This window comes from Perognathus longimembris, chromosome 1 (assembly GCF_023159225.1).
Source record: "Perognathus longimembris pacificus isolate PPM17 chromosome 1, ASM2315922v1, whole genome shotgun sequence".
In the NCBI taxonomy this organism is placed as follows: domain Eukaryota; kingdom Metazoa; phylum Chordata; class Mammalia; order Rodentia; family Heteromyidae; genus Perognathus; species Perognathus longimembris.
The window spans coordinates 80,758,040-80,782,058 of NC_063161.1; the positions used below are offsets into that span (position 1 = coordinate 80,758,040).

Consider the following 24,019-nt stretch of genomic DNA (forward strand, 5'->3'; position numbering starts at 1 on the left):
GCACTGTTCCTTAGTGCTTTGGTTAAGGCTATCACTCTACCATTTGATCCTAACTTCCACTTCTGGCTTTTTGGTGGTTCATTGAAGATAAAAGTCTTAACAGGCTTTCCTACCCAGGCTTCCAAGTGGATCCTGAAATCCTCCAATCTCAGCCTCCTGAGAAGCTAGGATTCTAGCATAAGTCATGGCCCTCAGTTCCATGCTCTTTTTGTGTTTTAAAGGTGTTATTGGACCACAGCCAGGCCAATTTATTTACCCATCTTCTCTAGCAATGCATGCTGTTCTTTAGAGGTAGTTGTAACTGAGGTCATTTGGTCACAAAGCATCTTTTCAATGGACTTCGTAGAGGACACGGCTGCTGACCTACGGTAGTATGTTTCTTCCCTCTCTGTGCTCATGTTTTGCAGTGGTCAGCTCTGTGCAGCACTGGGCCCTGAGTTTGTGCTCGCTCTGCAGGCCCAGTGCTTACCAGTGTTCTGCACGTGATGTTCTGCATGCGATTTGACCTCCTCACGCACTGCTCCCCTCACTCACTGTGGAAGGCCCCATCCTGCTGCTCATAGCACACAGTGTGCTTCCTCTGTGATCATTCATTATATGCATTTATTCTTAGATGTTTCCTCATAAAATATATTAGCAAGTAATCTATGAAGGTGCCAGCAGATGATCTGGTCAAATCCAGCACTATAGGTTGTGACTCCCTCTGTGAGCTTATGAGTCTCTCTTTCTGTTCATCACTATGATTATCTCCTTGGACGCCATCCACCACCGCACTTGAGGCTACCCACAGATCAGCTCTGTGCTCTGTACCCTTCCCAGTCACGGGAGAGGTTCATCCTAGCATACGAAAATTCAATCGTGAGAGACAGAGAAGACACATTTGGAGAAGTGGAATCCAGAGTCTTTACTAGAAAGCCAGAGCCGGTGCGTGGACACACATCCCCCAAAACTTGCAGCGTCTAGTGCATCTAATGCAGTTAGGAGGCTGAGCCATGAGAGTAGAAAAGAAAGAGCAGAAAAACAATCTCAACAAACCAGACCAATTCCAATGGTGAGCTGAAGAGGGACGCCATGGTAACCTGAAGAAAGTCAGAAGATATGAGGCATGCCGCAATGGCAGCTGAGGTGGTGGGGCCTACATAGGGTCATGGTCAGCGGGGAGGGTCACAGGGAGATCAGGTCCTGGAACCTATTGTACAAGCCTCTGCCCCTGCTTCTAGGAATTCAGCTGGCCTATCAACTGGGAGGGGGGTGGGATTTCACCTCTAGGAGTTTTCAGAAAGTCCCCATCATCCACCAAGATGCCAATCTGGAACCAGTTAGAGCTGGTATTCATACTTCAATCCCACCTTCTGTAGCCTCTCTCGCCCTCCTCACTTACTCACTCTCCAGGCACCAGGCACACACTACTAACTGGGAAAATCACAGCAGTAAGATAGAGTATGGCCAAAGGTGGTGTTCATGCCTTTAATCCCAGCTATGCCAGCTATGAAGAGGAAAGAGCATGGTCTGAAAGAGAGGAAAAGCATGGTCTGAATCCAGCTCTGGGCAAAAATGCATAAGACCTGACCTAAAAATTAACATGGCTGGTCACTTGTCACTCATACCTGTTATTCTAATTACTCAGGAGGCTGAGATCTGGGACATGCCGTTGAAAGCCAGTACAGAAAACAAACTGGAGAGATTCTGGTTTCCGGTTAACCACCAAGTGGGGCATTGTTGCAAGTGGTAGAAAAGTAGCTTTGAGCAAAAAAGCTAAATAGACAGAGCCCTGACCATGAGCTCAAACACCAGTAAATAAATAAACAAAAGGATAAAGGGCTGGGTAAATTGGCTCAAATGGTACTGAGTTCAAACTCTAGTATTGCTAAATAAAACCGAACTGAACAAATAACACAAGAGGCATGCCCTCAGAAATTTCTAAAAAATAAGAGAGCACACAGAATAGAGTCACTATGTGGTCACCACATAGAGCAAGTGTAGTACTGGGATCGAGGAGTTCTGTAGAAGCTGAGAGGCTTCAGGGCCCTGCAAAGAGCCCTGAGCTTGGTGACCACTGGCTCTGCCCAAGAACCAGGGGACACTGTGTGGAGAATCCCTTGGAGCCAGCAGCGCCATACTGTGCCCCTCCTTCCCGCAAGGGAAGCCATTGACTGGAACGTCCATTTAGACACACCAAGCCTCTGCCATGTGTCAAGGAAAATATCCTAACAGCCATGATAGAAAAGGGAGAAGAAGCAGAGAAAATGAATGTTGGTAGTGTATTCTAGTTAGCAAAAGAGCTACACCATATGTCATTTCAACCTGAATGTTCTGAAGTTTTTGAGATCGTTCACGTTCTTGGATCTCTAACACATTTTTGACATCTGCCTGCACAGTCTTTCTTGGGCCACATTTCAGGCCTGTGCAGAGGGGCTGCTACCATACCCCACCCTGAACAGCCTTCATTACCTCCCATCTTCCCGTCCTACAACCAACGCAGCTCAGCAGTGCCCTCTAGTGCCACCTTTTTCCTGCTCTCAGGACAAGTTGAAACAAGCCTTTGAAATGGGCTGGCACCTCTTTCTTTCTATTCTCTTCCTTCTCCTGTACCTGCCTCCTCTTCCATTCCACAGGACTCAGCAGAAACCCCAGTCACCTTTTCATAGCTTTGTCCTTCCACATTTTTATTATAAAGCAAAGTGATTTTTAAAACTAAAAGCACACAAACAAATGTAAACTATAGTGAATTAGTTTCACTCAGGTCAAGAAAGAGGATTTTTCGTAGCCCCTCTGGTTACCTCAATGGTCAGACTCAATGGCACCTTCCCACCACTGCCTCACCCAGAAGAAATTCTTTGTGAGTGTGTGTGTGTGTGTGTGTGTGTGTGTGAGAGAGAGAGAGAGAGAGAGAGAGAGAGAGAGAGAGAGAGAGAGAGAGAGAGTATGTGAAGCAGGATAGACTAGGGAAAAATGAGGCATGGCAAATGGCTGCCAGGAATTCAGAAACCTATGCTTAAAGCTCATCTATCTACTTCCCTTCAGATTAAGGTAACAACGTTTTAGGGAAAAACGAAGCAAGACAGCCTGGAGGAAAAGGTATTCGGAGATTCCAGCAAATATAGGAGATATTCCTCCATCAGCTTCTCTCAAGATTAATGGACCAATGTAATGTAGAGGAAAATGAGGCAGGGTAAATTTAGGAAAAGAAGGCCTGGTGAAGACAACTCAAAAATATGGTATGTAGAAACAGAAGTGCTATCCATGTTCCAAAGAAAAGCAACAGGATGCATAGCTTCCTGAGAGATGCATTTCTCACCCCAAGAATTAACATTTCTTTGGCGGGATATATGCCTTCTTGAGAGAACTGCCCTCCCCCGCCCCGAAAGTAAGCAACCTTCTATCTAAAATGTAGACAACAGGAGCCTTCCTTATTTCAAGGATAAGCGTCTATTTTATGACAGGATGCATTCTTACCTGGAAAGAATTCTCAAGACATCCAGAAACTCAGAAAGTATAACACCAGGAGTGATTGGAACAAAGATAAAGCACCTATCTTGGCATAACTTTGCCATCAGACCCCGTGCTTTTACCATATAAATACCCCAAATAGCCAAGGAACTGTGTGTGTGTCTCTCCCTCCTGGAGAGCACCCACAGTCTGTTGGGTGTGTCCTTTCCTTTCTGCTGGTCTGTTTGTCTGCTTGCCTGCTTGCTTACTGACTCATTAAATCTCCACCAAGTTTTCTTAGCATCATTGTGATTTGTCCAGAAATCTTTATTCTGCAATCAAGTCAAAGACCCTAAGTGAAGAGTCCCTAGCTGATCACAAACCTTCACCTACAACTAGTGACAATTGTACTAAGACTTGAATTCAGGGCCCGGGTGTAGTCCCTTAGCATTTTCATTCAAAACTAGTGCTCTACCACTTGAGTAATAGCTCCCCTTCCATCTCTTTTTCCTTATTTGGAATTATGTAAATCTCACAGACTCTCCTGAGCAGTCTTTGAACCATACTCCTTAGATCTCAGCCTACTGAGCAGCTAGGATTACAGACATGAGATTAAGAATCCTAGATTGACCCTGGTGCCAGTAGCTCATGCCTGTAATCCTAGCTCTTCAAGAGGCTTAAATGTGAGATATGTGGTTCAAAGCCAGCCACAGTAGACAAATCCTATAGACTTCAATGAACTAGCAAAAACCTGAAGTAGCGATGTGGCTCAAATGGAAAACTGAGCAGTAGTGCAAGGCCCTGAGTTCAAGCCCAGGTATCAGGTGTGGGGGAATGAACAAAAAAAAAATCCATACATGTGCATGTATACCCACAAACAAAACAAGAAATCTCTGGCTAATGGCACACCACGCATTATTGAATAACGAGGCCAGGTACTGACAATCTGTGTGAGGCATACCCAAGCTTTCACACAGATAACACATAATAATCACTTCTGTCAGTGACAAACCCCCAAACTTCTTTTCCTTATGTTGATTTTTTAAAAGAAAGATTGCCTCTATTTATTTGGGAATGGCTCTGGTCTTTGAGTTTTAGTGATCTCCGGTACTCCAACAGCACATCGCATCCCCCTTCCCCCCCAGGTGCTGGGGGCACAGTAACAGCCCCTGCTTCCTAGAGTGACTCTGAGAGTTCCTGCCTTCAGAGCACTGAGACCTGGCTCCGGCACAGATTATAGGAGGTTCTCAGTCAGCAGTCCTCACATTGCATACTCATAGTAAGTCAACAGACATGAATTCACCCAGTATGAAAGTATAGCCCTGTACAGTCACCAGGTAAAAAGTAAGCAACAGGAACCGGAAGCATGGCTCAAGTGATATAGCACCAGACTTAAGCAAAAAGTCCAAGGGAGAGCTCAAGACTTTACGTTCAAACCCCTACCAACACATACACACACACTAAAGTCAAACAGCAAAGTGCCATGGTCTCTTGGGTCCTTATTTTGGTGTTTACTAGCAATACTTAAGTCACTAATAGGACTAATAGGACTTTGAAATGCACAGTGATTGCTAGAGGAGAAAAGCATCCTGCAAGGCCTAGGGCTGTCTGTTTAGGATTATAAGACATGGGCCCACCTAACTGGGGCTTAGCCTCTAATGAATTCCTGATTGGCTGCCTGATGAGAGGGCGGGGCTCAGGACAGGGAGTCACTGGCCAGCAATTGAGCTGATTAAAGTTTACACACCACCTCCCACAAGACCCCACTATGTACTTTGTGCCTAAGTCTCTTGCTTTTGGGGGTCACACATAAAACAAGGCTCCCCAGACAAGGGACACTGCAGGACCTGCTCTTTGCCCTCCTGTTACATTGTTTGTGCTTCAGACTGATGGAGTGAGTGAGTACATGGAACACACATTGCTGTGTTTTGCAGAGAAAAGAAACAAATGGTTTTTCTCTCACAGGATGGGAAGACAGCAGAGGATCTTGCTAAATCAGCTCAGCATGAGCACGTGGCAGGTCTTCTCGCAAGGCTCCGAAAGGTGAGGCTGTGCTTCTCCCTCTAGAATTCTCTGCTTGTTTTTAATGTAAAAATACTCCATGTGTTCTTTGTTGGCTCTGAGAGTGAACAAGAAGTTTCGGACACAGGTTTTGGGAAGAGCATCTCTCCCTCTTCTGTGATTTGAATGTCAGTTGACTTAGATATGGAAGCAACCTATAGTTTTATGGGGTGTGCGGTTTAGGTTCATTCTATAGTTGGCCGTGAAAAATAACTTGGCCTCTACTGTTGTCTGTGCCTGGTCAACGAGGGTACTCACGTGGCCTTTTCTTCCTCATGTTTTGAGCTCCAAGGTATCATTTAAGCTCCTGTTTAGCAAACATTGCCCTAAACTTTACAAAAGCCATGACAAATATGATAATGTTGGTGTACCCTCTGCAGCCCCCCCAAGAGATTGTCATCCCTTTAAGATAGGTACTCTTTAATAAACACTATTATTGAACACCAGTGTTATTAAATTCAGTGTTAAAAATTAGAACTGTAAGCCAGTTGCTGGTGGCTCACAGCTGTAATCCTAGCTACTCAGGAGGCTGAGATCTGAGGAACAGGGTTCAAAGCCATCCTGGGCAGAAAAAGTCCCCGTGAGACTTTTATCTCCAATTCACCCCTCCAAAAACTGAAATGGCACAGTGGATCAAACAGGTAGAGCACTAGCTTTGAGCATAAGAACTCAGAAACTGCACCCAGGCCCTGAGTTCAAGCCCCACCACTGACCAAAAAAAAAAAAATTAGATCCATTAGATATCTAATAATGTCTAGTAACATGTCATACAGTGATGACAATGAGAATGGCTTTTAACCAACCTTATTTATATTTACCATTTATGTTTATATATTTATTCATTTATTTTTCTGCCTGTCCTGGGGTTGAACTCAGGACCTGGATGCTGTCCCTTAGTTTTGTTGCTTAAGGCTAGGTTCTACCACTTGAGCCACAGTTTCACATCTAACTTGTAGTGAGTAATTGGAGTTAAGTCTCATGGACTTTTCTACCAGAGCTGGCTTTGAACTATAATTCTCAGATCTCAACCTTTTGAGTACCTACTGTTACAGGTATGAGCCACTGTCATTTGGCTTGATTTTCTTTTTTTGAAGATAGGTTTTTCAAATTGATTTTTTTCTTTTTTTGCCAGGCCTGGGCTTGAACTCAGAGCCTGAGCACTGTCCTTGGCTTCTTTTTGCTCAGGGCTAACACTCTAACTCTCGCACCACTTCTGGCATTTTCTGTTTATGTGGTGCTGAGGAGTCAAACCCAGGGCTTTGTGCATGTCAGCAAGCACTCTACTGCTACATTCCCAGACCCTTAGATAGATTTTTTAAAAGATTATTTTAAAGATGTGTAGCCTTGGCTGGCGTCATACTCATAATCCTCTTACATCAGCCTCCTAAAGGCTGGAATTAGAGGCGTGCAGCATCACATGTGGTATAGCCCTTAAAAATATTATTGAGGAGCTTTTAGTCACAAGAGTTTAATACACTAAGAGTAGTATCCTTGGGCTTCAAAGCTAAGGATAATATGTGTTCACATGATCATCCCTGCTGTGTTGAAAAGGCATACAAAAAGCCAGGCACCAGTGGCTCACACCTGTAATCCTAGTTATTCAGGAGGCTAAGATCTGAGGATTTGAACCTAGCTTGGACAGATAAGTCCAAGAGACTTTTATCTCTAATGAACTAGTAAAAAGTAGTCCATGGAGGTGTGGCTCAAGTGATAGAGTGCCAGCGTTCAATGTAGAAGCCAAGCAAGAGCTCAAGGCCCTGAGGTCTTGATCATGAATGAGAGCATGCTCAAGATGCACAAAAAGAAGCATGTTTGTATGCATTAAAAAAATAAAAGCATATAGGCTGGGGAATGTGGCTTAGCGGTATAGTGCTTGCCTAGCAAGCATGAAGCCTTGGATTTGACCCACAGCACCACATAAACAGAAAAAGGCGAAGTGGTGCTGTGGCTCAAGTGGTAGAGCTTTGAGCACAAGGAAAGCCAGGGACAGTGCTCAGGACTAGCAAAAAAAAAAAAAAAAAGCATGCAAAGGAACAGTGGTTATCTTTTTTTCTTTTAGCATTACTCTGTTCTTCCAAATTTCTTGTAATGATTATGTCAAAACTTCCACAAAGCAAAGTTTCTGTAAATAAAAAGAAGCTTCAATTGGCTTGTTGTGGAGATGTCTAAAATAGGCTCTTGGTAGCCTTTCTGAGTTTCTGTTCCATTGTTGAACACTGCAGAAGGAAGGATGGGGTCTTCTCTTTGACATCTGCTGGAGGTGTGATGTTTTACAGTTGTCACAAAATCAAAGATGGAAGATATTGATCGATCGGGGTCATTTATTTTTATTTATTATTTATTTCGTCCAAGTATTGGGTGCTGTCTCCAAGCTTTTTTGCTCTACCATTTACAGCATAGCTCCATTTCTGACTTTTCAGTGGTTAATCAGAGATAAAGAATTGCCCAGACCTTCCTGCCTGAGAAGCAGAAGCCCTGGCTCGCTCATTTGCACCCCTTGTGCTTTGGATGCAGTGAGCTGCTTCAGGCATTCACTAGATGGGTCCAATCTCCCAGGATCCTGAGAGACCCAGTCTCCTCTTTGCTCTGGAGCTTTGTTTTGGTTTTTTTTTTTTTTTTTTTTGGCCAGTCCTGGGCCTTGGACTCAGGGCCTGAGCACTGTCCCTGGCTTCTTCCCGCTCAAGGCTAGCACTCTGCCACGTGAGCCACAGCGCCGCTTCTGGCCGTTTTTTCTGTATATGTGGTGCTGGGGAATCGAACCTAGGGCCTCGTGTATCCGAGGCAGGCACTCTTGCCACTAGGCTATATCCCCAGCCCCTGCTCTGGAGCTTTGTAAGTCTAGAATATCCCCAGCCTAACTCACTTGCTCAGACTGGAAACACACAAAGTACGTTATGTACCAGCTCAATCTGTTGCCTTTGTCCCTTTCCAATGACTCTAAACTTCCACTTCCTGGTGAGTCAGAAGAGGAGCAAGAGTCTTTGAAGCTTTTCTAATCATATTCTAGCCTTGTTCTAGTTTTCTGTTGTTGTTGGTTTTGATCTTTGTGAAAATAAGTTCCCAAATATATAACTAGTTGCTACTTCGGTCCGCCTGATCCTGGAATGTGGCCTTGGAAGTGACAGGCCTGTCACAGCAGCCTCCTTGAAGACTAATGAGCAAGGATGACCAGAGATTACTGCACAAGCAGATGTTCCCTACAGAAAGCCAATCAAATTGATTTGTTTGTAATCATGATTTGGGTGACCTGTGATTATAATTTGATCATAAGCTGAGTAGAATGAGGGTTTAGGAAGGGAAGAAGCTAATTATAATTAAGAGCATTTAGTATCATTTTTTGTCAGTGTTATTTCTCCTCCTGTACCCTCTTTCCCCCCCCACCCCCCCATGTCTCTCACCAGGGTGCTGCTGGTGTTGTGGTAGGCGGGGTGTCCCATCTTTGTGGCTGTTCTGGTTTCTCAACTCCAAAGGATACTAATGTCATAGCCTCCCTTCCCCTGCTTCCTTGTGTAAACTGCAAACAACTCTACAGATTTCCTCCCCCATGAAAGCCAGCCTGAGTGGATCTAGAGTACTCATGGGAGAGCTCCATATCTAGAGGAGCCAGCGAGGCCTGCCATGTCCCTTTCCCCTCTGGTGTCCACCAGGGTCTGTGAGCAACAGAGCATCTCCCGTGTTTTCACATCTCATTGCTTAAAATCACCCAGGGAGGTACTGTTGAACTTCTGTGGGGGCAGCCATGAAGATGTAGTTTCTGGAAAGAGAACCAAAGCCATCTGGTAAACCTTCATTAATGGAGGACAAAAGAGAGCAGGAGAGGCTGTTTTGGTCACAAGTCTTTAATGACCCTTAAAGACAAAGTGACAAGAGCCCTCACAGCTTTGCATTCAGGGGGTCCACACGGGCTCCTCTGGGCAGTGTGGGACTGAACAGGGCAATGGGCAAGGGCAGGTTTGCAGGAAGGAAGATCCTGGGGCAGCAGGGAGGCTGCTGGAACTTCTGATCATTTGACACAACATGGGGGTCTTGTAGTCAGTCACAGTCAAGCACTCGCACTACAGGAGTCATCAAACCATAAGAACTAGGTTTCCCCTTTCCCATGGAGCTAACTTACTAACAAATCATGAGTCAGGGGTCTCTGGAAGCCCCCAGACATACACTGTGGTGAGTAATTGCCACCTCCTAACAGGAAGGTGGTTCACCTTTCTGCTTCATCCTGTTCAATTCCTGCCAAGAAACAAAACCCTGGCCAGCCCTCCAAAACCTGCCCAGAACTATGTTGTCACCTAGCCAAACTCAACTCCCTTTGACCTAGAACAAAGGATTCCTTTCCGGACTAGTGGGGAGAGGGTTGTGTTTAGGGTTTGTGGTGGCATCCATTTTTCTATGTGTCCTTGCCAGTGCCATTTGCACATTTAGTTATTTTATTTGTGTGCCTGTACTCCAGCTCGAACTCAAGGCCTTATGCTCTTACTTGGCTTTTCCACTCAAAGCTGATATGCTACCACTTGAGCCACACCTCCACTTCTGGCTTTTTGCTGGTTAATTGAAGATAAGAGAGTCACGGATTTTTCTTTTTAGGCTGGCTTCAAACCTTGGTTCTCAGATCTCAGCCTCTTGCGTAGCTGAGATGATAGGCATGAGCCACCAGCACCAGGCTCCATTCTTACTTGATGTTAAAGTAATCATTCCAGAGGTCTGTAGAATTGGCTTATTTTATTTTGTATGAATCATCAGATTTTCTTTCTTTTTGCCAGATCTGGGGCTTGAACTCAGGGCCTGGGTGCTGTCCCTGAGCTTCTTTTGCTCAAGGCTAGCACTCTACCACTTGAGCCACAGCGCCACTTCCAGCCTTTTCTGTTTATTTGACGGTGAGGAATCGAACACAGGGCTTCGTGCATGCTAGGCGAGCACTCTTCTGCTAAGCCACATTCCCAGCCCATCATCAGATTTTCTATAAGCGGAAAACAAGTAGTTTTCTTCTCCTGAGCCTTAAGCCAGGACAGTGGGGAGGTACCCAATAATTTTGGAAAACAAGGCAGTGGTGGAAGTCTCCCAGAATTAAAAATTCACCAGGACTAGAACATATTTGCATAATTAGGAGCTGCCCACCCCTTGCTGCCGAGTCTCATTGCATCCTGCAGCCACCACGGTACCCACGGAGGTCACATCGCCTCTCAGTGCTCTTCTCTGGATCCTCAGATTGGGTCTCCCTGTCAGCCTGCACAGGCTTATTCATCTTTACCGATGAAAAAGTAAAAGCTAGATTTTCAAGAAAAAGGGGTTAGAAGAAAGGAAACTAGAAGTTCAGAGAGTCCCTGAACTCTCCAGACATTCATTGCACACATTTAGCAGATATCCTAGACGTGTTCTGACACTGCTTGCAGTGTGGACAAGTAGGAAAAGTGCCAGACATCGTAGGGCAGACCAAGGCTTGGCTAGCAATGATCTAGAAGCCAAAGGCAGCCCATCACCTGCTTTTCTGACTAAAACTTACTGGACCACACCCAGGCCCCTTCATCTGCTCTTGCCTCCAGCTGGTTTCCATGCTAGGCTGAGCTGAGCTGAGCTGCCAAGCGAGGACCGTCCTTTCCCTTTGCAGAAAGCTTTGCTGCCCCCTGGTGTTTGTGTCCAGCACTAACCCAGGATGGTATGATGCAGTGATGGAGTGGGGCACATCTAGAGCCCGGACTAAAGTGGCACAGAAACCAGCATCTGAAAGGCGAGAAGTGAAAGGACTGAGGAAGATTTTGCAAATGCAAAGAGCCTGAGGCAGGAGAGTTGAGCTTGTCCAAGGGAACAAACGAAGGAGAGCCAGGGCCAGAGCTTGAGCATGGTGGAGGAAGCTGTGCATGATGTGGTCAGAGAAGTGGGTTCAGTTCACAGAGGGAGGGGTTGGATTGGTCCAGGCTTGTGAAACATGCGAATGGGAGATTTCCCCGTAGGGTGAGAAGTTCTCTGTAGCTAGTCTCTCACTGTTTAGGGTTAGGGTAAGGAAAGAGGAGCAGAGCCCTGGCAGAAGGAGGGTATGTGGCCTTGAGAGACAGCCTAGTGCTAGGCTCAGGCTCTATTACTTCATGAGCCTTAGGAAGAAAACAGATAGATTCTGACAATCCTAGCTCAGGAACAGGTAGACAAAACCTGTCACACAAGCCACCTCCATGACCACCTAGAAGGTTCTAGTTCAAAATTCTGAACAAGTCACCATTGGGAACTGCTTGTGTTTCCTTCCCAATTGGTATCAATCTGCCCTGGGGAAGGCCGGCTCAGCCCCTGCATGCCCGAGGTCTCATGTGTGCTCCAGCCTCTCCCACAGACCCAGCAGACACACACACACACACATACACACACATACACACACACCAGAGAACATCACAAAGCAGGAGCCACGCTAGAGGCAGCAGCACCAGGACCACAGCCCTCTATTTCTCCCAGGCTGTTGGGTGGACGTCTTCCCCCCTACTCAGCCAGTGAATGCCAAGCTGGCGATTTAAGTAGCCAAATCTCTGTCTCATCATGGCCTTGCTGCTTAGGTATGTGTCAATCATAGGTGGACATGCACCTGTCCAAAAATTAGCGTTCTTTAAAGAAAGTTATCATTATTATAAAGATACAGTACAGAGGGGCTACAGTTACACCGGTCAGATAAAGACTGCATTTCTTTTTTGGACACTGTCAACCCCTCCTCTCTCCCAGTTTTTCCCTCCCATCCCTATTCAAAAGTTGTATAGTCCATTTTCAGCAGAGAATTAGCATTCTTTTATTTATTCCTCTGTTTTGTCAGTCGTGGGGCTTGAACTCTGGGTCTGGGTGCTGTCTCTGAGCTCTTAAGCTCAAGGCTAGCACTCTACCACCGGAGCCACAGTGCCACTTCCAGTTTTCTGGTGGTTAATTGGAGATAAAAGTCTCAGGAACTTTCTTGCCGGGCTGGCTTTGAACTGCAATCCTCACATCTCAGCCTTCTGAGGAGCTAGGATTATGGGCATGAGCTACCAGCACCCAGCCAGAATTAGCATTCTTTTTTTTTTTTTTTTTTTTTTTTTTTTTTTTTTTGGCCAGTCCTGGGCCTTGGACTCAGGGCCTGAGCACTGTCCCTGGCTTCTTCCCGCTCAAGGCTAGCACTCTGCCACTTGAGCCACAGCGCCGATTCTGGCCGTTTTCTGTGTATGTGGTGCTGGGGAATCGAACCTAGGGCCTCGTGTATCCGAGGCAGGCACTCTTGCCACTAGGCTATATCCCCAGCCCCAGAATTAGCATTCTTAATTACCTTCTAGAACTATCTTTGAGTCCTTCCTCTGCTTTGTAGAACACAGGTTATACTGATTTAATGAAAGCTGCCTTCTTAGGGAGACAACACTGCGTGCAGCAATTCTTTCCTGCTGTGCCCTCTAGTGGCACAAAGTAAAAAATGTACCCTTCTCTTGAAATTTGAGAGGCATCAGGAATATTCATTCTTCCAGGTTCTCTGTAAGAAATGTGGGGTCTTCCTGCAGGACAAGGTTAGATTTCATTAGAATGGAGAAGACCTGAGGACAGTCTTCCTTTTCATGTCTTTCAAGCTTGCCGTGAGCTCTGTCCATTTTGATTGAGAGGGCTGTTTTCCAACGTACGTATGTTTCCAAAGCCATGGAGAATAACAGTGGGTCCTCGCAGCCCTGTCTGCTATCTCCTGGTGGAAGAGAGCAAGGTCTGCACCAGGGAGATGTGAAAGGTCCCTGGAAATGAAGGCAGGAAGTTGGGGGCATGAAATTCTTTTCCTGTGGGCTATCACCCAGGCCCTACTTGGAAAGGAAGAGTGTGTGTATTTGAATGCCTGAGCATTCAGAATTGAGGACAGAATAAAAGCCACATTGAAAACACTGTATTGGATAGTTTTTAAATCTTGTTTATTATTACCATCACTATTTAGGAAAAAGTGTTTGAGCTTATGACCGATTCTCTGGGAATGAATTGAAGCCCTAGCCGGATCCCTGAGGATGTAGGAGATTGTGTTCAAACTAAGATCAGCCAGCGAGTGACTCTGCCCATGAAACAAAACCCAAAAGAAGAGCTAAAATGAGATGTGCCATTTATTAGTGCTACCCTAGGCAAGAGGGACCTTTTTCTCTTTCTGTGAGCTTTTCTTTTCCCCCTTAGTTCTGGATCTTGAACTCGGCGCCTGGGCACTGTCTGCAAGCTTTTTTGCTCACAGCTCGTACTCTACCACTTGAGTCACAACTCCACTTCCAGCTTTTTGGTGATTAGTTGGAGATAAGAGTCTTTCCTATGGGATGGGACTTTTGATAGAATAAGATGGGGGGGTTGTACAGAGCCTCTGAATCACACATTTCATTAATGACTTTTGTATTCTACTTAACTACAATTTTCAAAATTTTCAATTGGGCCTGGGTGCTGGTGGCTCATGCTTGAAAGCCTTAGCTACTCAGGATGCTGAGGTCTGAGGACCATGCTTCTAAGACAGCCCAGGCAGACAAATGGAGATTATTTCTACCAATGGGCTGAAATTGGAGCTGGGGCTCAAGTGGTAGAGTGCCAGCTTTGCACAGAAAAGATAAGGTGCAGGACCTGGGCCCTGAGTTCAAACCCCAGTATAGGCACACACTCTCACAAACACCCATCAGTGGAGATGGGGGGGAGCATGTGTAAGATCAGTAAAAATTATAGCTAGGAACCTGAAGAGTCATCATGTATAGTTCCCTGGGCATCCTGTGAGTAACAAGCTCTTATTCTTATGCGACCAGGACACACACAGAGGACTCTTCATCCAGCAGCTCCGACCCACGCAGAATCTCCAGCCAAGAATCAAGCTCAAGCTGTTTGGCCACTCGGGGTCTGGGAAAACCACGCTGGTGGAGTCTCTCAAGTGTGGGCTGCTCAGGAGCTTTTTCCGAAGGCGCCGGCCCAGGCTCTCCTCCACCAACTCTACCCGGTTCCCCCCATCCCCCCTGGCTGCTAAACCCACAGGTAGGAGCCTCCGGGTGGCCTCTGTGTCTCCAGGAGCCCTTGACTTCCATAGCCTCTGGTCAGCATCTAGGGAGATTGCTTTGTTTGGGTCATTGGCCTGGGGATGACTGGATCTCACAGCCCTGGTGGCCTTGGTGGCTGTCGACCTTGGGCCCATCCTCTTCTTGTCCACCAGTGGCCAACTGTCCCAGCCCTGGAGGGAAACATCTTGAGTGAAATCAGAGTCACAGGCAACCTCCACTCCTCAGATGCAGCAGCCTCATTCCTCTTCCCTCGGGTCCATTTTCCATATCCTGTCTCTGAAGTAGGCTTCCATTAGTGCTGTCCTGACGTGTGTAATCGTGAGCTCCAGGGGTGCTTGGGGAGATTTGGGTCTTAGGTTCTAGGACAAACATGATTTGCTCTTAGCAGACCCATGGCAGATCTGGTAGGGGGTGCTACCCCACCTGTCTTCTGGATCACCCAGCCCTCAGAGCTGTCTTCTGCTGCTGAACCCTATTTCTTCCTCACCCCACCCAGGCAGCAAGATCCTGGCTTTTCCAATAGCATGGTTAGGAAGATAAAGGCGCTTCTTGATTGAATCCATGAAGCTCTAGTTTCCTGTCTTTCTGGCATCCTGTTATTGGAAAGGACAGGAGCTTTGCCTCCAGTGGGATCTGAAGGAAGAGATCCTCCCATGTGCTTTCCCTCTGCTTGGGAAAAGTGCAGTCCCAGACAGACCACGTGGGGATGTGTAAGTCAGGAGAAGGAATAAGAGAAAGGGAAGGAAACCCGCCAAAGATCCCTAGCTTGCGAGCTGAGTACTCCTCAGAGACGCAATTCCAGAGTATAAGTGGATACTTTTTGTAGAAGCCAAGGTCTCCTGGGCCTGGTACAACACATGCGAAGCTGGATTCCAGTCCTGAATCTGGATCATCTCATTTAATAATTACAATTCTGGGAGGTCACATCATAAACCTTTTACAGAGCAAATGAATCCAAGGCCCAGAGAAGTGTGATGTGTCTTCCTGCATGAGATGGGCCTGTCCTAACAGGGTGCTGTGGATTGTGTAGAATTAAGAAAGGGATAAAGAAAACAGAAATAATTTCCAGTATTGAAATCAAGAGATGCCACCTGGAAAACTCAGTATTTGGCTTCTTTTGGAAACTGGGAAGCATCGGCCTCACTGGATTCGTCTTCCTGTCTGGCCTCACATATGACAAGGTGGCGCACTGTACCTCCCAACTGTATCCCTCCACAGCCCAAGCGTCCATTAGAACAGGAGTGAACACAAAAGCAGACCTCCTACCCATGTGTGACAGTCTGCCCTGTGGCCAGTGATATTTCAAGCCAGTGGAGAAAGGACAGCCCACTTGGAGCAGGAAGGATTTGAAGGGCAGGACCCCTGGGTAAGGTGATCCTGGTCAATTGGAGAGGTAAATTGGATCTAACTGCATTTGGTCAATGCTGGGAGTCTTCTGGGAAGACCTGGGCAAGTGCAGAAGGATGCAACAACCAGAGCAGCCTTCACTGCTCGACACCCAAGTAGCTTGGCTGCTCCAGAGAGTGGGCAGGAAGAGATCTTCACCATCCATCCTGGAATCCTGCAATTAAATCCAGCCCCTGTCTGCAGCCTGTGCAGAAGCCAGAGTGGTGCCCACAAGCCTGGAAATATCTTCCTCCTGTCTTAGGCGTTCAAGCACACCCTAATGGGGTGTAGGTGGCTTCACATTAAGAGATACGAAAAGATGCACAGCTGGTGGTGCAGGGGTGGGGGGACTGAACACAGAAATCCCGTCAGCTCTGCCCTGGGAAGTCCATGTTCACACCCTGGCCCTTACAACTGACTCAACAACAGAAAATGGCATGTCAGAGTAGCCAAGCCTGACCCATAAATGAGGCCTTGGGAAGCTCAGAGTCTAGCAGTGGGCTGCGCTTACTGAGGAACAGAAGGCGCTGTTGGTTTCTATGCCCCTGGAGAAGCCACGCCTGCGTGTGTGCCTTCAGCGGCTTCTATATGCAGCAGCCATGCCACCTCGTGCTGCCACTGCCTGGCTGTGCTTTGCTGTCCCCCAGGCAGAGCTTGGGATCCTTGCAATCTCTCCTGGAATGGTCAGACCTTGGTCCTTCTTATGTCAGGACCCCACCTCACCCCCCAGATGCACGTCTTTACCTCAGATAACGAGATTGCTTGATGTTGCACTTTTGGCCCTTTGGCACTGCTATATTCCTGAAGATGCTGGAAGCAAAGGCTGAGCTCGCAGCCAGGAGATAGGGCATGTCACTCCTCTTCAAGGCTCACTGAGGGTCCTGATGGCTCAGTTGTGGATCTGTCGGATGAGGCCTCCATGAGTCCTCACTAGAGAAATGCATCTCAGTCATATGATTCTATCACCAAAGTGGGCTCTTCCTCAGAGACTTCGACTTGTTACCACTGGGAGCAGTAGTGAGCAAAACGCACAAAAATGTTTTCAATGTCACCATTTGTAATATTTCTTAATACGCTATTATTTGAAACCTGCTATATACAAACCTTTCATTCCTCATAAAAAACATCAACAAGATGACGGCCACTTACCATATCACCTACTTTCTTCTTCATGGAAGAGCTTTCCTCCCATGTCCTCTCCTGACACACGGTCCTCCCAGACACAGGTACAGGTCACAGGGATAGACAGATACATTCCCAAAGCTCTGTTGAGACACAGAAGATTGATCTACAGAAAAACATGCTGAGACGTCAGCCATGTCTGGGTGTGTCACTTTTTCTTCTCACATTCCTGTCAGCCACATTTTATGCTTTTAGTCCTTCCCCTTTGCTACCCTTCCCATTTCCTTGTACACAACCTGCCTTGGCCTTTCCTTTCCTGGCTCACTCCATGGATCTTCCCATTAGTTTCGTATTGAGTCCTTATTCTTGGTCCCACCACATGGGATTTCTATCTTATCTTTCCAGGTGAGATGATCATTTCTCTGGCCACTTACAATGTCTGTCACTAGCATGAGCCATTTGTACCATGTGGTGAAGGTTGACTCACCGAACCCCTCCCCAGTGCCTTCATTCAGTCCCTACTCTCATAGAACTGGTCACAGATCACACCCTGAGTCATGGCCCTGAAGCAGATGAGAGGCTTCTGCCCACAACATGTGGGGCTGACTGCTAAGTTGTGGGAAGTGCAAGATGCTGGGGCCTATTCCTCTATGCAGGGGATCTAGACACCTCCACATTCCAGACATCTCCACACTCCAGAATGCACACTCATACACACACACACACACACACACACACACACACACACACACTGCCACCATTATTAGTTCCAGTTTACTGTCTTTTCTGTTTTTCAATGTGTGGGTACTTGGGTTTCAACTTGGCCTGAGCACTGTCTCTGAGCTTTTTCTCTCAAGACTGGTACTCTGCCACTTCAGCCCCACCTCCATGTCTGGCCTTTTGCTGGTTTTGAAGATAAGGTTCTCAGAGCTTTTCCTGCCCTCAGGCTTTGGCCCGAGATCGGGCTTGAGCCGCTAGCACCACTTACTGAAATACATTGGTTTGAAAACAAAGCAGTTAATATCCTTCCTATCAGTGGAAAACCAGTACCACCACCACAGTTAAAAAGAAACACAGAGGGCTAGGGATATGGCCTAGTGGCAAGAGTTCGTATACATGAGGCCCTGGGTTCGATTCCCCAGCACCACATATACAGAAAATGGCCAGAAGTGGCACTGTGGCTCAAGTGGCAGAGTGCTAGCCTTGAGCAAGAAGAAGCCAGGGACAGTGCTCAGGCCCTGAGTCCAAGCCCCAGGACTGGCCAAAAAATAAAAATAAAATAAAAAAAATAAAGAAACACAGAAAAGCAGGTGGTGGAAGTCTCTCTGTGTTTCTCCTTACTAGGAGGGAGGTTAGCCCTTACTGAGAGACTTCCCGCCACAAGCTGGGACTTGCTGCCAGAGCAACTCAAAGGCTTTCAAGGGATTCTCATGGTGAGGGTCAGTGAATTTAATACCATATCTTATAACTGTCTAAATCCCGTCATAGTCAGCCTAAAGACAAGAGCTTCCTGTACCCCATTGGTGTACATCAGTGTTCCTTGGGGGCCTGGTAGACACCTCCATGAAACTTGAATGAAAGGATGGTCATGAGGAAAAGGCAGGGCAATAGAGGTGTCACACTAGCCAGGAGGGAAGCCATTAATATCCCAGGCCTGGAAGAATGCAGAATTTTGGGTGTCAGAGAATGCTGAGCTGTGGGCAGAAGCTAGGGTCATAGAGAATCACAGAAAGTATAAGAGAAGCAGCAGCAAATGAGAAAGGAAGAAACTCCCTTACCTTGTCCCCTCTGCTGACTCTAGACTAAACCCAACTGGCAAGCCAGCTTCCAAAATGCAGTCTAGAAGGTCAACATCTGGGGGCAGAGAGCAAGAGAGAAAATTCTGGGATGTAGACTTTTACATCCCAAGAAGGAAAATGCATGGTGGAGCTGGGAGGAGGGGAAAACAAGTGCACATTACCCTTTCTGAGGCCTCACACCCCTCTTTTCTGGCCTACAGTCTCTGTGAGCATCAACAACCTGTACCCTGGCTGCGAGAATGTGAGCGTGAGGAGCCGCAGTATGATGTTTGAGCCTGGCCTCACTAAGGGGATGCTGGAGGTGTTCGTGGCTCCATCCCATCACCTGCATTGTTCAGCGGATGATCAATCCACCAAGGCCATTGACATCCAGAATGCCTATTTGAATGGTATGTGCCACCTGCCCTAGAGGGAAGCAGCTTGTCCCAGAAAGTAGATCCCACATCTAAAGGAAATCCCATATGAACTGGCCCTGATAGGGTCGCAGAAATGAACACTGGCTAATACTCCTGAAAAGCAAATCTAAATGGTGGGGTTTCCTCTGCACCTAGCAAAGCACTGAGCCCACAGTAGCTGTTCACTACCTGGCTGGTGAATAAAAGAATACCTTTCACAGTTAGAACTGAATGCCCATTTAGATGGAAGTCTTATAAAACACACCTACTACTAAATTTGTTGGACTGAGTTTGAGGAAAAAATATTGTGCTTATACCAGAGTTTAAACTCTGCGCCTTATACGTGTTAGGCTGGTGCTACATCCCTTGAGCCATGTCTCCAGCCTAGCTTTTTGCAAGTTACTTTGAAGACACGGAGTCATGCAGACTTGTCTGCTTGGGCTGACCTCAAACAATGATCCTCCACATCTCAGCCTCCTGACTAGGATTACAGGCATGAGTTACAAGCACCCAGCTTATGAAAGATTGTCTTTAGCTATATCTAGAGTCATAGCTAATGGTGTGTGTGCACATAGGTACTTCCTTTTCTACATGGAAAATTTCAAGTGCTCTGCTTATTTGTTTTTGCTTGCGGGATATGTAACACAAGCTGGCCTTTAACTTTTCATTCTCCTGCCTCAGCTTCCTAGATGCTGGGACTGCAATCATGCATCATCACATCCTATTAAGTGTGTCCTTCCCTTTTGAGCATTAGCATGGGGATGAAGCTTTGAGTCTTGCTAGGGAAGATTTCCTTCACCCAGCATGCACCTCCCTCTAGGGATTGGGCATAACACAGATAAGGTTTTACTATTGCATAACAAAGATGTCTTTTCTCCCATTTCTGACTCAAATCTCCTCATCTTTAGAGCCCTTATCAGAATCACCTGTAACAGTCTGCTTACAGAACTCTGGGATTTTTCTAATCAGATTCCCAAAAACCTTTCCAATCTCTGCCCATTATGCAGTTCCAGAGCGGTGGCTGTAGTTTTAGGTATAAATGTAACCATGTTGTGCCCACCACCACTTCATGCCAGTTTACTTATGGCTTCATTTCCTGATGCAGTATTAAATACTTGATGCTGAGTATGTCACAGAGAAAAGTGATCAATTTACCTCTCCATTTTGGAAGCTAAGTGTCCCAGGTGAGTTGGCCCTATTTATTTGGCCTCTGGTGAGTGCCCCTTGACTATGTCACAACATGGCAGATGGCTTCAGGGTAGGCGTGCTAGCCATAGGAGAGAGCGCCATGCACTGAGAAAGGAAGCCAGAGACCAGTGGTAGATGGTCTTTCTTTTTCAACAGAAACCAACTGAATTCAGAGAGACCAACATTGTCTCCTTCTGAAGGTGGTATCCCAGATAACCTGACCGGCTCCACCATGTTCTGCCTCTCAAAGGGTCTGTCACCTCTTAAAACCACCTTGATGTGGAACAAACCTCCAGTACACGAATCCTTTGAGGACAATCCACAGCCAGCTCCTAGCAGGGACTAATAATATAGTCTGATAAAGAAGCTCTGAGGCTATGATATGATAGTGGCTATAGGGCCTGGTATGTATCTGGCATGGGAGGGCCTTAGAAAATAGCAGTGGGGGGTCATCCTTGTGTCAGCCTTATATACAGCAGTAAAACATTAGAATATTCAGTGTTTATTGCCTAAAGTTGTTATTAAAAATCAGCATGAGTGAGAATCACCTACAGTGTGGTGGTAACAGGTAAGCAGCTAGGACCTCTAGAACCTAGTGACTCAGAATTCATTAAATCCAAGGGTTTCCCAGAGGTGCAATGATGCTGTTCTGGGAACAGTAGTTTGAGAACTACTGGCTGCACAGACTAGAAGTCCATGCGTACTCGCTGTCTTCAAAGCAGTGTTCTCTGAGTGACTCAGAACAGAGCTGCCCCAGCAGCACAGACATAAGGGAAGTTTGCTGGCAGGTCTCACTCTCTACCCTCACCTGCTTCTCTGTAGTTCCATCTTTATGCAAGTCAAGACCCCAACATTCAAAGGACTTGCTTTCTATGCAAGACCTCAGCTGTTTGATTAGAATGGTCACCCTGTGTGCCAAGAGAGGCTGCAGAAAGAAAGCATTTAGATTTCACAGAACAACTCCTTTTTAGGGGACTTTTTAGTCCCCCCTTTAAGGGGACTCTTACTGGGGTTTAGACTCATGGCCTCATGTTTGCTAGGCAGGCACTCTACTACCTGAGCTATGCCTTCAGCCCATTCTTGTTTGTTCCCCAGGCTGGTGTATATGGCATTTGCAAAGTTGAGACAGCAGGCTCACCCAAGCTTCTTGCCTGGGCTGGCCTTGAGCTATGATCCTCTTGTCTTAATTCCCTGAGTAGGTAGGATTACAGGCATGTGTCACCATACCCAATACAGAGGATCTCTTGACTACTTGGTTTCTGATTTGGGAACACCAAAGGAGAATGTCAGAAGGAAAGAGACTTCTAATTCTGAAACAAGAATCCTGTGAGGAAGCCTCAGAGGCCAGGAGGTAGATAGCACTGTCCTGGTAGGACATGGCAATGTAGAGGTGGGGTCATCACACGTCCCAAGGTCTAGACAGTCACTGGGAAGCCCTAGTTTCTGCAGGTAGTCCCTGTCAGAATCTTGCCTCAGACTCTGGGGAGATCAGCTGTGCCCACAGCAGCATGTTGGAAGCAGTGGCTCTTCTTCAACACAACCATTGTTTCCTATTCATCCCCTTCCCATCTAATGGAATCTCCTTCCTCACAGTTTCCCCACATCTTCCACATCCCCAGCTACCCATCAGTTACACTTCTCCTGTGCAAAGAAGCCTGCCCACTTTTTTTTTTTTTCCTCTTCCTGGGATTGAGCTCAGGGCTGCAAGCACTCTACCGCTTGAGCTACTTTCTCAGTCCTCTTTTAGCTTGGAATCTCTTGATAACTTTTCCTAGGCTAGACTGCAACTGTAATACGTCTACCTTAACCTTCCCAAGGAGCTGGGATTGCAGGCATGTGCAATGATACTCACTTGACTGACTCATTTCTGAAGAGCTAAAACAGATCCCTGGATCACTTGAGAAGAGTCATAATGATATGGGGAAAATTTTTATATCTCATTCTATTCTAAATATTCCTACCTATTGAAGAACATGGAACCTTTTCGCATGTTTGTCTTATTGAATCCTCCTCTGATTTTGTATTTCCTTCCTTGTCAGAATTTAGCTCTGCAGATAAAGCTGGAAAGTGCATATTAAACCGATAAGTTTCTAAAGCTGTACTGTATTGGGTGTGCTACTGAGCACACTCCTGAGGAATCAGATGCAATTGACCACAGGGAGGATGGCTCCTTTTCTATATATCAATATTTGAGGGAGAAAAAATAGTGATTGGTTGTAATATATAATTTCCACATATGCACCTGATTGTGCAAACACCACACTCATGTGTGTGCCTCTCCAGGAGATTTTGAGTAGATAATAATGATATTAATATAGCAAAGATTATTCACTGAACGCTTTTAGGAAGAGATATAATCAGACTCAGAGAGAAGCAGAGAAACAGATGTGGCTATGGTGGGCACAGGTAGGTAAGCACCACTTTGGGCCTGTGCATCAGGAAGGATGTACTCCTGAGTGTATGTGTGTATCTACATACCTGAATGGTGTCCTTATCAGTGTCTGCACATTCCTATACACAGAAGAATGCCATAAGAGCACTGATCCTAAATAGAATCCCTCAGAACAATTGTGGTTGAAGTCAGTGGTGGTGTTTCAGTAGAGTAACATCTGTTTTTCTTTCTCCATAGGAGTTGGTGATTTCAGTGTGTGGGAGTTCTCTGGAAATCCTGTGTACTTCTGCTGCTATGACTATTTTGCTGCAAATGATCCCACGTCCATCCATGTTGTTGTTTTTAGTCTAGAAGAACCCTATGAGATCCAGTTGAACCAAGTGATTTTCTGGCTCAGTTTCCTGAAGTCTCTGGTCCCAGTAGAAGAGCCCATAGGTGAGCCAAGCCCAGGGCCAGTGTGTGCGCTTCTGCCTTTCTGCTGTGGCCCCTGGCTTTGCACCCAGCTATGGCCACACTTAGACTCTGCAGCTTGGACTTGCATCTAGGGTTCCCTTCCTTTCTTTCCCACTGGCAGTTTTTCTTTCATGGTTCCATCTTCCTTTCCCAAAGGCTTCAGCTTAGACCATTCCCTGAGCCAATTCTCACTTCCTTCTGCACTTCAGATCCTTGGTCATTCTTGCTGGGTGCAGAGTGGAATCCCCCATGGTAGCACTCACTCCTGTCCCAGGGACAGGACCCAGGCCCTCAGGATGAGCTGCCTCCATTCAGACCAGTGCACACCAGGGGGTGTGCCTGGGGCTGTGGCCTTTCTTCCTAAAGGGGAAGATGACATGGAGTGGACTTCTTTAGTTATCTACCACAGGAGGAGTGCTCTTCTTTGGGGAAATGTCCTGCTCTGTAGCCAATTTCTTGTTCCAGAAAGACGGGACAATAAATTCAGCTTGATTTCCCCCTGCAGTGCTACCATGTTTGTTTTTGGCAGCCTTCTCCTTTGTGGACTTAGAAAGAGCCATTAGCAAGAAGCCTGCTGTGTGAGTTGCATGCAGTGTCTCTCTGAGACTGTCTGTGAAATGGCGGCCTTGAGAGGCTTGCTGTGGTCCTTTGTGGGGTACTTCCTTATCAGAGAGCCAATCTTCTCCCCTCACTTATCAGGCCCTGTGTGGAGGAGGTCCTGAGAGCTACCTTTTGTGCTGGAGTATGTCCTGGAGCCTCCTTGATGCTCAGGTTGGCTTATCTGTGTTGGCCTGGCACCTTTGAGGG

General features: G+C 46.5%; 1 protein-coding gene across 4 annotated transcripts in view; it reads left to right on the plus strand.

The window, feature by feature from the left end:
- Dapk1 (death associated protein kinase 1) overlaps positions 1-24,019 on the plus strand; it is a 186,133-nt gene that overhangs the window by 150,860 nt on the left and 11,254 nt on the right. For all 4 annotated transcript variants that reach the window (XM_048330803.1, XM_048330827.1, XM_048330820.1 and 1 more), the window contains exons 19-22: positions 5,395-5,472; positions 14,232-14,454; positions 18,985-19,173; positions 22,997-23,194. In XM_048330803.1, the coding sequence (XP_048186760.1) occupies positions 5,395-5,472; positions 14,232-14,454; positions 18,985-19,173; positions 22,997-23,194 (688 nt within the window). The remainder of the gene's footprint in view (positions 1-5,394; positions 5,473-14,231; positions 14,455-18,984; positions 19,174-22,996; positions 23,195-24,019) is intronic.